This window comes from Myzus persicae, unplaced genomic scaffold (genome assembly GCF_001856785.1).
Source record: "Myzus persicae strain clone G006 unplaced genomic scaffold, MPER_G0061.0, whole genome shotgun sequence".
NCBI lineage: Eukaryota > Metazoa > Arthropoda > Insecta > Hemiptera > Aphididae > Myzus > Myzus persicae.
In genome coordinates this window covers 59,476-72,742 of record NW_019102182.1, presented here as the reverse complement: position 1 = coordinate 72,742, position 13,267 = coordinate 59,476, and the positions used below count along the sequence as shown (strand labels likewise).

Genomic DNA, 13,267 nt, shown 5'->3' with positions numbered 1-13,267 from the left:
AATAATATTTCAAGTCATACTGATAAATTACATGAAGATAGAAAATCAAAAAATTTTTGGGTTCCGGGGTAACCAGAATGTGTTTTGGGGGTTTGGTTAAATCGATTGTTTAAAAAAAAAATTGTTCTGGTTACATGGATTTCAAGTGTTTGATTTTTTAAAGGTTCGTAGGGTCATTACGGGTTCTGGTCAATTTGGGTGCAATGCCTTAGTCCATTCAAAACCACAAACAATTTTAATTAAATATTATTGTATACATTTTATAATAAAATACAATGTAGTCAGACTCAAAGGTAAAACTAAATATACTTTATTAACGACCTTCTGCAGTATCTTCTACCTACTTTTAATTATTTTATTATTGTTCATTTAGCAATGGTGATCTAATATAGTATAGAATCCTCGATGAACACAATTATTTATAATCGATGAACATCTCCAAGTCATCATTATTTAAATGATAACTAAATATAACTTGTAGGCAAAGTCAAGACATTTGCCAATGGCGCGCTTAGTACAATTACGAACTGATTTCGTTTTTGAAATTTGAAAATAATGCATTAATAAAGAGAAACATTATTTTTCAAATCTATATATTAATTGTTCTTCATTATTACGTGGTGTCCATCATAATTGTTTTCTTCTTCCTTATGCGAGAACATAATTAAATTAGAAATCTTGTCACCAACCCAAGAAGCTTACTTATGGAGGCAAATTATTTTTATGTGTCAATTTGTATAATAACAAATAAGTTATGTAATGTTGTGTAATAATTATATATATATATATCATTTAACAGTAGGGATAGTTTAAAATAGTTGAGAATAGTTTTTTTCAATGGCTACAAAGTAGCGAAGATTGTTTCTAAAAAATCCAATAGTAGTGCCTTTACCCCAGCCAAACAGTAACAATCTATCTTGCTTATAAAGTTATAATTTAATACTCAACATTAAAAAATATTTAATTAAAAAAATCAATCAATATTAAAGTGGCGTAAGGTTTTTTTTAATACTCAAGGTTAGGTTATAAGTACAAAATGACAGACGTACCAGTATTCATGAAAACAGTCATTGTTTATAGTCAACTGTCTTTTAAGGTATAACACTAAACTCTATAACTAACATGAGTTTTTTTAATTTTAATCTGCTTAGCTTGAATACAAAATATAATAAACCCGAACCTCAATGTCTGTCTACAATATGAACTTGTATTTAATTATATAAGAGGTGATATGAAATATAAGTTCTAGCTAAGTACCTTTTATTTATAGATGTAACCGGAAATATTGAGGTATAAGTTTATTTAAATATGATACCAAATTTAATCAATGATATGGCTGATTTATAGATGCAGACAATTTAATGAACTTTTCAACATATTATATTTTTTTACTCAATAAAGTGAAACATAATACAGGCAAGATTGATTTGGTTTATTGGATTCACAACAAATTTATCAAAAAATAATAATTATGCAGTGACAATAAATCAAAAAGTACATTTAAAAATTGTTCGAGTTAATGTTTACAGAAAGAGAATACAAAAAAAAATAGTTGGATCAATAATATGAAAGGCTTTCAAATAATACTTAAATAAACAAAAAATATATTTTATACAACCATACAATTGTATGAGTTATACCTATTATATACTATTGTATAAATAAATATCATTTTATAATATTTACTTTGAGAAATAGAAAAGAAAAAGGAATAATGTTATTAGTTTTACTGAGAAAAACTATTGAATGAAATGATAAGGAGAAAAAAAAATTAATGAATTTTAAAATTAAATTGTTGTTTTGTTAAAAGCTTGCCAATAGCAATAACGTTTCAGTGGATGATAGGTGGGATGAGGAGTTGAAGTCAAATATGTTTAAAAATATTTCATTATTTCAGCTGTGTTGAATTTAAACTCTGGCCAGGGACTTGTTTTTCTGATTCTGCTTTTATTTTCAGTCACCTGAACAGCGGCAACAGTATCCTTTTGCACCACTGGGGATTTGGAGACATCCAAACATTGAGGGAACAAGGCGAAGAATTCTTTAAGTTTGGCTTCCTAAAATTAATAAATTTATTATCCAACATGTATTATGCAAGTATAATCATAATGCACACAAACCGAAATCGCATTGGGTTCAGCTAATGACGTAGTTGCAGGAGAAGGAGATTGCTGTATAGGTGTACTTGGTTGGGGCACTATAATTTCAGATTTTGGTGAACTGTATCGTTCCGGGAACATAGCAAAAAATTCTTGCGTCTGAGAAGTCTAAAAATTTTATTTTAATTAGTAAAATTATTTTTTTTAGTTTGATAAGAATATACTTACAAGGAAACTTGTATTTTCTTTTTTTCTATCCGGAGTAAAAATGATGGCGGGATCAATTAATTCTAAAGTATTGGGGGGCAATTTAGGATTCACAGGCACCGATTTAGTATTCTCGGGCAATGCTTTAGAACTATTTTGTGTCACTGACTTAGGATTTTCAGCCACCGATTTAGAACTCTTTGGAGACAATTTAGAATTCTTTGAAGGCTGTTTAGAATTTTTGGGCGGCTTAGCATTCTGCTTATCTTTTATTCTCTTCTTAACCACCCAACTCTTCAATTGTCTATATAATGAGTAGTGAAAATATAGTTATTGTTAAAATGATTTAAATTTACTAAAATAAAATAAGTGTAATAAATTGAAATTGATTTATTACCTGATGAATGGTAATACCATGTAAAAGGAATGTTTATTTAAACTCTTGGCAGCTAAATGATCTCTACGGTTAGATGGCAATTTATCTAAAGCAAACCACTCAATCGACCCAATTTCATTCCGAGTTTGAGGAGAAAATTTTGTTTTCATGCTGACTCCAGGCACTATGTATAATCTATTGATCTGATCATTCAACACAGTTTCAATGTAATCGTCCTTGTTAATCACACTGCCAATGTCATAACCAATTTCTTCATAAACCTTTAAATGTTATATTATATTTGTTGAATTAAAGAATCGATAAGATATTGTTTTTGTAAATCATTATTTTTACTTCTCTAACTGCACAGTTTAATGGATCTTCATCTTGGTTCACCTTGCCTTTTGGGAATCCCCATGATGTTTTGGTCCAATAACTTTGGACCAACAATGCTTGAGTCATATCTTCATTTAGTAGAATAGCACCATATGTTGGTACTGATCTTTTGTATTCACGCCATTCTTTAAGCACATCCAAAACCTGGGATTCGCGACTTCTCAAAAATGGTATGTGCTACAAGTAAAATTAAATTTATCAGTTGAAAATTCAATTAAAATCTAGGCCTATACATTTTCAATTGTTCTTAAAAAGTTAAAATTGTATATATTTATCAGTATTATTCAGCAATTGCTTGGCATGTAATAGGTTATAAACCTCTAGGTATTTTTTCTCTACTTTTTAATATGATTTATTGGTATTAAAAAAATGTATAATTAATAAACAAATCAGTTTTAATTACAACTTTTTGTTTTGTTGCTACCTATATTATTTACTATTTAGAGCTTTTTTGTATATTATTCTTCTATAGAATATATGTAATATTTGATTACATATTTATAACATATGTGATTCATGATTTAAAGTTTATTTAGAACAATTATATTAATATAACAAATTAAAAATTAAAATAACAGCATGATAACATTTCATTTTTGAAAACTAGCATAAAAAGAATGTTAATTATAATGTAATCATTAAAACTAAGCATAGACAATTGTATTTTCAAATTCAATTGAACTCAATTGTAAGATATTTGTTTTTGTAAATACTAATAACTCATAGCCATTCATTGCAAAATATAATGCTTTTATACCAGTCACCTAATTGAAATTGTTAATATTTATTTCAGAGAATAAACAATCATTTATCAGGATAGCTGAGTAAAGAGTATCAAACTGTAAATAAAACTATTAGATAAATGCAATATGTTTATGATCTTTATACCATAATCATTAAATGAATGATGTTAATCTCACTTTTATGAAGATATCAAAGATAATTGTTCATAATATTATATACATAGACCATGGACTGATTAGAAATTTATGTTACAAAAATACTGGGAATTTCGTAAGAATTTAATGATATCCATACTATTTTTGTAAAAATTATGAACATTTAATACTAACTCTTTCCCAAGAAAGTTAAAGGTAAAATAATCTTTTTGTTCAATATTAAAATCATCAACATAATCCATAGTTTAAGTATAAGTGTGTGAAGTATCAAAATCTATTATTAAAATCAGAGATAACTTAAAATAGTACATGTGTCGGTATTCATAATTAATTTTGCCATTTGTAAACAAATAATGTGATACAGTGAACTTTAATCAAAAGAACTACAATAATATTTACATAATTATTAATTAATGATTCTATATGAAATCCTAACTATTTACAATACCTAGAATTATTATTTCAAAATGTTTACTTGGCTCTAAATTGTCTAATCAAGTACAAACAAAATGAAATTTTTAAAATTCATATGATATTTTTATAATTGTAATGAATAGGTGACTAATAAATTAATAGTATTATGTTAGAATGGAATAGTATTTCATATTATTATTTTAAGATTATAGAGTTGAGTAAATGTTTACCCGAAACATATGTAATGCAAATTGGTTGATACCATATGGTTTTAAATTATGTTCATCACAATAAAAATCGATGTAAAACCAATGGGCCAATTCAATTTGGAAACAAATCCGTATCAAATTTTGTCTTTCTACCTCAGGAACGTTGATTATAAACCGACTGAAAAAAACAACAAATAACGACATGATAAATACATGTGATGTTAACAGCGACTTAGTGTAAATGTTACTAATACGAACCAACTAAGGTCATCAAGAATTTCCTTAGTCAACTTATTTTGTTTCATCTGGTCTCCTTTTTTAACGGTCACTGGCTTCATTTCGATGATCATGTTGTCAACGGATATGTAAACCACTATTGTATTATATCGGTTATATAGGTTCAACGAAATAATACAAATATATATGTATATGTATATATATAAATATAAATATATACTCGACTACGCGAGCACTTTTCGAACAACAAACACGTTTATTTGTTAACACAATGCAAAACGGTTTTAATATTTAAAAAAAAAAACGAAAATACGCACTTGTCTTTTTAAAAAATTAACAAAATGTGTCGTAACATTAATATCACACTGGTTTAATATTATAATATAATTTAAAATTATAATTAATAATTACATGACTAAATGCTTCAGCTAATACTGTGTCTCCAATCACTAAGTCCCCGCGTGTACGTTATGTTCATTGGTATCGGTACGTTTAAAACACAGGTTAGTCGACACGGCCATTTAAGATCGAATTTTCTCGACAGGAAGAAGACAGAGTCACTCACTCGGTCGTTTGTTATTGTTGTGCAGTCCTGGTTCGGAGTTTCAGACGGCTTGCTGCAGCTAGCTAGTTGCGACGCAATTTCTTGACGTCACGATCAGCATCAAGTAAAAAGAGAAAGCCAACAGCTGATTTACCGTATGGTTTTCATCCATGATTGTTCCCGTACATTGGTCACACTGATTATAGTAGGTACCCGGTTCCTCTAACCGCGAAATTTGAAAACTTGTCATGGTCGGCTCATTTAACCAGCCGCCTATAGATGAAAGTCTCAAATGCAGAAGAAAAATTCACCCAACTCCAAAAGCTCGATTTTAATTTTGAAAACATAATTTACATTCTTTATTCTTCTCTTTTTTGATTTTTTTTATATTGTATAGTTAGTATAGTACATAGTACAAACTACCAAATGAATATTCTTTTTTTTTTAAATTCACCTTTAATTTTGGGTTGCTAAAAAAAAATCAAAAATCCATTTCTTACATAACCTAAAAAAATCAATAAAGAATTCAAATATTTTTTCAAAATTATTATTGGACTTCTGGAAGTATATTTTTTTCTTCTGCTTATTGGTTTTAATGCACGAAAAATACGAAATAACAACCCACTTTCAACAGACACAGGATTGACACAGCCCAAAAATATATGTCATACAAATTGCCAAAGTGTTACTCTTTAAACATATGATACGCTTCAGCTTCAAATACTTTTAACCTCTCAACTATATAGGTATTTTATTAATTATTACTAAGTAACTATTAGCAGGGGTTCAAACTTGTTCTTAAATTTTACATTTTCAATTTAAAGGCACTCATAATTTTGTATGAGTTTTGTCAAAACTTACTAAAAAAATGTTGACATTCATGTATTTATGATTAGAAAATGCTAGAAACATTTATGAAAAATGTAAGTTCAGAGTATTATTTTTTGAATTAGTTTATTAACAATCAGAGCCACGTATAGGTACTCTCAATTGTATTTTTTATTAAACATAGGGTGAATTTTTAAAATGTCATCAGTCGCCACTGATACAAAACAATAAATAATTATAGAATAATTAATTAATAATTATTATTATTCGAAAACATAATTTCGTATAGGTACATTATTATTCACTAAATACAATGAAACTGAAAAAAAACATATAAATATACAATTACATACTGAGATATTATATTATTTAAGATAACTATCATATATGCAGGATGGGGCGAAACTACAGTGCAGTTTTGAAAGACTATTAAAAAAAAACTACGCAACTTACAGAAATTATATTTATTTAATATTTTTTAGTACATCATGCCGTTTTATGTATCAAGTTTTAAAAATGACATCAGAAAGATGATGGCCACCAGCAGCGATACATTGGTGAAGGCGATTTCTGAAGTTTTCAGCCGCATTTTGACACATTTCGACTGGTATAGGGCCGATTTCCTCCCAAATTCGCCGTTTGAATTCTTCCAAGGTGTGAGGCCGATGTTTAAAAACATTTTCCTTCAGGTAGCCCCACAATAACATATCACAAATTCCGGTGTATTATATGGGTCAATCTCAATCGCCTCCATTTGTCGGAAACGACTAACAATTCTGACAATTTATATGAACAAAAGAAATAAAATACTTCAACGATAGACGGACGAGTCGTTACAAGTTACAACAGTACATTAGTATCTACACACAGTGTGATCACGATAAGTGGAAACACTCAGTAGTCGATAACTCAGCATATATAATATATTATACTGTTTGTACCTACTCAATATATTTGAGTTCTGTTTTTTGCTACTTAATAAACATAATTATACACATTTTCAATTGATCAAACTATTTATGTGACGCTTAAATTTGCCAGAATAATAATAACACATACATACATGCATAACTATTGAAGAACACCGCCCCACCTTATTTAAAACTAGTAGTAGTTATCATTATCACAGAATATATGAAATATTTTTTAAAAATAGAAAATATAAATATAAAAAAAAATTTTTTTTCATACATTCTGTGTTACTTTATTATAACTCGATACCTAATCCTTAAGAATTGACAAGAAATAATAATTTTAATATAGTTAGTGACTGTTTCATGAAATATTGCATGAATATTTTTTTATTTTCATATTTAAATGTAGATTTATTTGTATATTTTTTTATATTATCTTAAATCTTATAACAATCATATAACACTAAACATAGTTTATCATTAGTCAATCATATAATATATTATTTTTTATGTAATTGTAATGTAATAGCATCATAATTTTCAAGATAATGTTAATGTAAAATGTCAATTACTTTAGTGTTATTGGAAATAATCCATGCTGCACTCTGTACAAAAAGTATATATGTTACATCTAAAGTGTTGGATTCCGTTATTTTATAACTAGGTAGGTAGTTCATGAATTACCTACGAATGTTAGTTAAAGTATGAAATAATACATGAAAATTGTACTTTAACTAGTTATTTCATAACATTTCTAGTTATTCAATACAATTTCAGTTTGATATCCGTTAAAGTATAAAATACATACAAATTTAAAATGTGTATTAAAATATTTTATTTTACTGAATTAATTATAGTTATATTATTTATTTATTTGTTTATGTAAGGCTATTATGGCATTTAGAGTTGCACAATACCTCTTTTTTTCTACAAACACATCGATTTGAGCCACATTTTTTAGTAAAAGTGCACTTAAAAAAACCCTAATCAGTTCGCCCAGTGACTGCGCAGTTGCCGCAGATCTTAATGTAATACTTTTATTTGGAACAGCTTCTACAGCTAACAAATTTTCTGAACATACTATATTACTATGAACTAGGATCGAGAGTAAAGTTGTAATAACACTCCTGTAATTATAATGTGTAGGTAGGTATCAAATATTTTTTCTTCAATAATGCAGTTATTCAAAATCTGATTTTTTAATTTTTAAATATACTTTAGGACTATATTTTCAAATTACTGAGATTTTTTGTACTAGGAACTTAAAGAGTGCCTTGTGAAAATACAAACATCTGTTTTCAAATGAAAACACCCCTATTCAACTATAAATTAAACAGCAATCATTTTTCTAAAATTGTTGACGTATCAAAATCAATATAAATTCGTACTAGTGGTTTTTGAGTTATTTAACTTTAAGTTCTAAGAATAAAAGGTCCATAGAAATGAATTTAGATATGAGGGCTATGGTGATTTAAAAATTGTAGTCATTAATATTAATCTATAGATATTAATCATTTGTAAAAATGACCCAAGTACCTATAAATACTAGATCCAATTTTAAATCTATTTTATATCTGTATAAAACCAGTTTTAAGGATTATATTATTATCCCGAACACAGACATTTTAGTAGCTAAGAAACTAATCATTTGATTTTGAATGTGCTAATCAAAATGTTCAAAAAAATTATCCACTCATTAATATACAGTCAAAAAGAGGTTCTCATAAAAAAACAGAATTTTGTATCACCACTGGACACTCCTTATCTAGTGCAAAAAATTCAAGAATTTGAAAATATGGTCTTTGAGTATGTTTAAAAATTCCAAAAGTCAGAATTTGAATAAATTCATTAAAGGAAAAAAAATCGGTTGAGCATGTTTAGTGAATCATCCTTGTATGGCTTATTATAGTATTATGTAGGTACACAAAGATTCTAATCAAATTTATCGACAAATTTTTTCAGGGGATTTTACTTCGGAGCTTTTTTTCTAATATCTAATATACAATGAGAAAATAGATTTGGATCGTTTTAAACTTTTATCTATATCCTAGATTTTTAACTACATCACAATCTTCTAAGACCGTGATCTACATCGTGCCACAAACGTTAAATCATAATATATACTATGGATGGACTCATATCCGGATAATTTGAACTTTGATGCGTATTATATTAGCGACAATTCTCTGTGTTAGACATAATATAAATTTGTTCATGCGAAAAGAAAATTGTCTCATATTTATCTATATGAATTGTCGAATTGATGTATAAATTTAAATCAATCAGCGACGAATGGCTAAATATGCGAGCATTAGCCTCGAGCATCTAATACAGACAATACAGTGCCAGTGAATCGTCGCTCACAGTGCGTTTACTGTTTAGTGCTTATGAAATGCATTAAATGTGTGAGCGCCAAATTGTTTACATGGGTGAGATGAGCTTCATCCGACCATCCATATTCCATTCACAGACCTTTTGGCTTTTAGTTTTTACTAATAATTTATTATACTGTAATAATAATCTATGATTCCATATCCCATTACCATTTACCTGGTAGTATAAAAAATGAAACAAAACAAATAAATTAATGATATAATTATATTAATTTGTACACATATTTTTTTATGCCATGAGTTTATAAGGTTTTCAAGCACACGTGCTTTTAAATGATAATAATAATGATAATGATACAAATCGTATACGATTAACGCAATACATAATTGTCTTTAACAGTTTAACTTCTTTTTATTTTTTTGCGATTTGCGCTACACAGTCACTACTCTTCTGTAGTTTTTTTTTGTCACTTACCTAGCCAATCCCTAAAACGAAACAATGCGTATTGACACTTGTTATTTTTGTTCATCCAAAATGTATCCAGGACATGGAATGCATTTCGTAAGAAATGATTGTAAGGTATGTCCAATACATAAAATATTTAATATCCATTTTGTATTCCCTTGGCACACATTAATTCGCAGCTTTGTTATGTTTTAGGTATTTAAATTTTGTCGCTCGAAATGTCACCGGGCATTCCAAAAGAAGAAGAACCCTAGGCGTGTACGATGGACCAAAGCATACCGCAAGGCTGTTGGCAAAGAATTGGCTGTCGATCCATCATTTGAGATTGAAAAAAGACGTAACATTCCCATGAAATATGACAGAGAGTTTTGGCAAATGTCAAGTAAGTAATCTATGTATAATATTCAATATAAATAATTATCAAACAATAAATTACATTAGATATATAAATAAATACATATAATATTAAACTGTGTTTAGCATATGATGAACATATCTTGTGAATAGTTAAATATAATGTTCTTTGTTTGAATAGTGGAAGCAATTAAGAAAGTCACTGAAATTCAAAAGAAACGCCAATCTACCTATGTAATGCAGCGATTACGTAAAGGACGTGAAGTTGAACAGCACAGGGATATCAGGGAAGTTCAAAGGGATATGTCACTTATTAGATCGCCTGCTGCAGGTAATAATTGAAGAACTATAATTTATATTCAATTTTAATCACAGGTTTTATCTTAATTGGCATGCATATATATTTATTCTGGGGAGTTAACTATTGTCTTACATCACTGTCATTGAAAAACTATCGATTGGATTACCAATGGCAATGATTAAACATCATAATTTAAATATACCTTATTTTATTTTTACAAAAATATATAATGTCAAATTTGATTTATAGCATACCTGTTAGCTTTATTAATTTGACAAGGTATCTACAAACAACATTTTAATCCTCAAATTCTTGTCCATGCTATCTTAGTTTGAGATTCTAATACAAATAATAAATTTTACTCGAATCATATAAAATTACTATGAAGGTCACATGTGACCTGCAGGTTGCCGACCACTGCATTACAGCTTAAGTTTTAGTTAGAAAATATTTGGAGAAGCTTCAAGAGGAGTTTCTGGGGGCTCAAGCCTCCCCTATTTAAGACTATGGCAAATGAGTTAGTTACTAAAATTTAGATATATATCTAAAAGTGCATAAATACTGGAAAACAGTATAAGTCAGAGAAAAATAGTTTTAAAAAATTATCCTATTCGTAATTATTTGTTGTAATATTGTTATTAAATTTCCGTGCATTTTCAACAATTTCAAAAAAAGTCCATAACTCAACAACCTTTACTGGCTTACCGCATGTATTAATATAAGTGGGATAAAAGATCTGTTAACTGTACAGTTTATTTAGTATTGATCACCAATTGAATATTTGAGATAACAAAATCTTTTCTAAACATCAAGAAACATAAAATGAGTAAAATTGTATTATAAACGATATAATTTAATATTTTATGATCTGTTATTGTGTCTGAATAAATATCCAATTATTAGAGTATTTACTATAAGAAAAATATTTGAATCAATGATGAACATTAATTTATTACATGTAGCTTATCATATTTTTCTTAATTTTTGGAAACTTAAAATTAACATAGCTGTGTTTATTATACATTTAGTTGAATATGTTGGAAGAACCATAATAATCTTTGTAATGTCAATATATGATTGAATAATAAAAATAATCTAAGCTTAAAAATTATTTGTTTCTTTTAGGACTTAAACAACGTTTGGCAACTGAAGAAAAACTACTAGAAGAAGAAGAAAATGATGTGGAGATGATTGCTACAGAAGACGAGAATAATATTGATCATAGTAAACTATCTTACATTAAAATATAAAATATTTGTAACTGTTCAATGGTATTGTAATATGGATCTTTATACAAATATAATATACATGAGTAATTATTTACATAAGTTATCTGCCCAACCTTATTTATTGCATCACGGTGAAACATAACAGATAAGGTACTATACAAATATCTTTCCACCCAGTGGATATAAAAAATACAATTTAACCTCATTAGTAAGTGCTCTATTGTTAGTGCTGTATTTATTGGTGTTAAAAATATTGTTTCAAAGAAACTAATACAATATGTTAAAAATGCGTTTTTCTACAGTTTTTTTGTTTTTGGCGATTGGTAAGTAATATTTGGCATAATTTAAATAAACTTATTGTGTGTATGTGTAAATCATCAAATAATTTTGTAACTACCACAATTTAATGTTATATTTTCAAGTAATTATATCATTTCTCAATGAAACGGAAGCGAGACGAAAGATTCTTAGGGGAAGAAAAACCATTACCAGGACATATTACAGTAAGTACTAAGTAATGCTAAATATTTACATTATCGAATAAATCTGAATGCAGCTGTACATATACAATTTTAATCTTATGATTATTAATAACTATTAATTCCTACATTTTTTTTTTACCATAACCTATAATTAAATGTATAAACACTATTTTAATATTATAATGTATGATACATTATTATTTGTTCAGACACTGAAATTGCATATGGATATTATTGTCTAGTAGCATTGAATTTATTTTTGCTATTTTTAAATCTATTTCAATATTCGTCACTTATTAGGTACAATTGAGTTTCATCAAACTAAATAAAATATAATTTTTTAAAGCGAACAATTTATATTTTAGGAAATAATATTGCAAAACTTTTTGTTATCAATTCAAAATATTTATATAGACACTTTTCGGAGCTTCATAGTTAGTTGCGCAAGTGCAATGTAAATTGATCAAAATATTTTAATTTGTAGCATTTAGCAAATGAAAAATTTACGTTACTTATATACAAATATGAGTATATAGCAAAGCAATATTGTATGTCTAATAACATCAAGAAGCAAAATCAGTACATTAAATATTTTTCTTTAAACCAATTAATGATCAAAAATTTAATACATTACGTGTCTAATTTTTTTTTTTAGAATCATTAGGAATACCTGCTTGGTTGTCAATCATATTCACTGGACTCTTCATTATAGGGATTTCAGGAATAATTTTTGGTGTATTACAAAAATTTATTATAGTTAACAATCAACCTCCACAACAAACGCCTTCCTCAGTACCACTCACAACGTCAACTTAGAGCTCTTAAAGTATAATGTTCTAACAATTTGTATAGTTTTAACAACTTTAATTAAGACAAAATCTATTATCCTTAGTTTTTCTAAAAGTTAAAATTAGACTATTTTGTATAGGAGGTACAAATGTACAATGCAATCTTAACAGGATATTATTATTATTTATAT

The 13,267-nt window shown here is 27.5% G+C and overlaps 3 protein-coding genes across 3 annotated transcripts; 2 read left to right on the top strand and 1 right to left on the bottom strand.

Annotated features, from left to right (window-relative positions):
• Positions 1–1,411: 1,411 nt before the first annotated feature.
• On the bottom strand, positions 1,412–5,468 carry LOC111031488 (m7GpppN-mRNA hydrolase). Its single transcript, XM_022311452.1, has 7 exons — positions 4,859–5,468; positions 4,622–4,778; positions 3,037–3,255; positions 2,704–2,963; positions 2,328–2,610; positions 2,121–2,267; positions 1,412–2,057 (listed from the first exon to the last, which is right to left on the bottom strand). The coding sequence occupies exons 1-7, from the start codon at positions 4,948–4,950 to the stop codon at positions 1,875–1,877; spliced, it is 1,341 nt and encodes a 446-aa protein (XP_022167144.1). The 5' UTR covers positions 4,951–5,468; the 3' UTR covers positions 1,412–1,874.
• Positions 5,469–9,814: 4,346 nt separating this feature from the next.
• On the top strand, positions 9,815–11,907 carry LOC111031474 (probable ribosome biogenesis protein RLP24). The gene is made up of 4 exons (XM_022311433.1): positions 9,815–10,036; positions 10,118–10,304; positions 10,458–10,607; positions 11,703–11,907. Exons 1-4 carry the CDS (start codon positions 9,956–9,958, stop codon positions 11,825–11,827), a joined length of 543 nt encoding a protein of 180 aa, XP_022167125.1. The 5' UTR covers positions 9,815–9,955; the 3' UTR covers positions 11,828–11,907.
• A 52-nt stretch (positions 11,908–11,959) lies between these two features.
• LOC111031477 lies at positions 11,960–13,167 on the top strand. The gene is made up of 3 exons (XM_022311436.1): positions 11,960–12,129; positions 12,229–12,309; positions 12,944–13,167. Exons 1-3 carry the CDS (start codon positions 12,084–12,086, stop codon positions 13,102–13,104), a joined length of 288 nt encoding a protein of 95 aa, XP_022167128.1. The 5' UTR covers positions 11,960–12,083; the 3' UTR covers positions 13,105–13,167.
• Positions 13,168–13,267: the final 100 nt, after the last annotated feature.

Coding starts and splice junctions, on each gene's coding strand:
- LOC111031488 (XM_022311452.1), bottom strand. CDS start 4,950: ATGATCATCGAAATGAAGCCAGTGACCGTTAAAAAAGGAGACCAGATG. Junction 2,964..3,036: donor TAAACTGTGCAGTTAGAGAA/GTAAAAATAATG, acceptor TAACATTTAAAG/GTTTATGAAGAAATTGGTTA. Junction 2,058..2,120: donor CTGAACCCAATGCGATTTCG/GTTTGTGTGCAT, acceptor TATTAATTTTAG/GAAGCCAAACTTAAAGAATT.
- LOC111031474 (XM_022311433.1), top strand. CDS start 9,956: ATGCGTATTGACACTTGTTATTTTTGTTCATCCAAAATGTATCCAGGA. Junction 10,305..10,457: donor AGAGTTTTGGCAAATGTCAA/GTAAGTAATCTA, acceptor TTGTTTGAATAG/TGGAAGCAATTAAGAAAGTC. Junction 10,608..11,702: donor TATTAGATCGCCTGCTGCAG/GTAATAATTGAA, acceptor TGTTTCTTTTAG/GACTTAAACAACGTTTGGCA.
- LOC111031477 (XM_022311436.1), top strand. CDS start 12,084: ATGTTAAAAATGCGTTTTTCTACAGTTTTTTTGTTTTTGGCGATTG. Junction 12,130..12,228: donor TTTTTTGTTTTTGGCGATTG/GTAAGTAATATT, acceptor TATATTTTCAAG/TAATTATATCATTTCTCAAT. Junction 12,310..12,943: donor CATTACCAGGACATATTACA/GTAAGTACTAAG, acceptor TTTTTTTTTTAG/AATCATTAGGAATACCTGCT.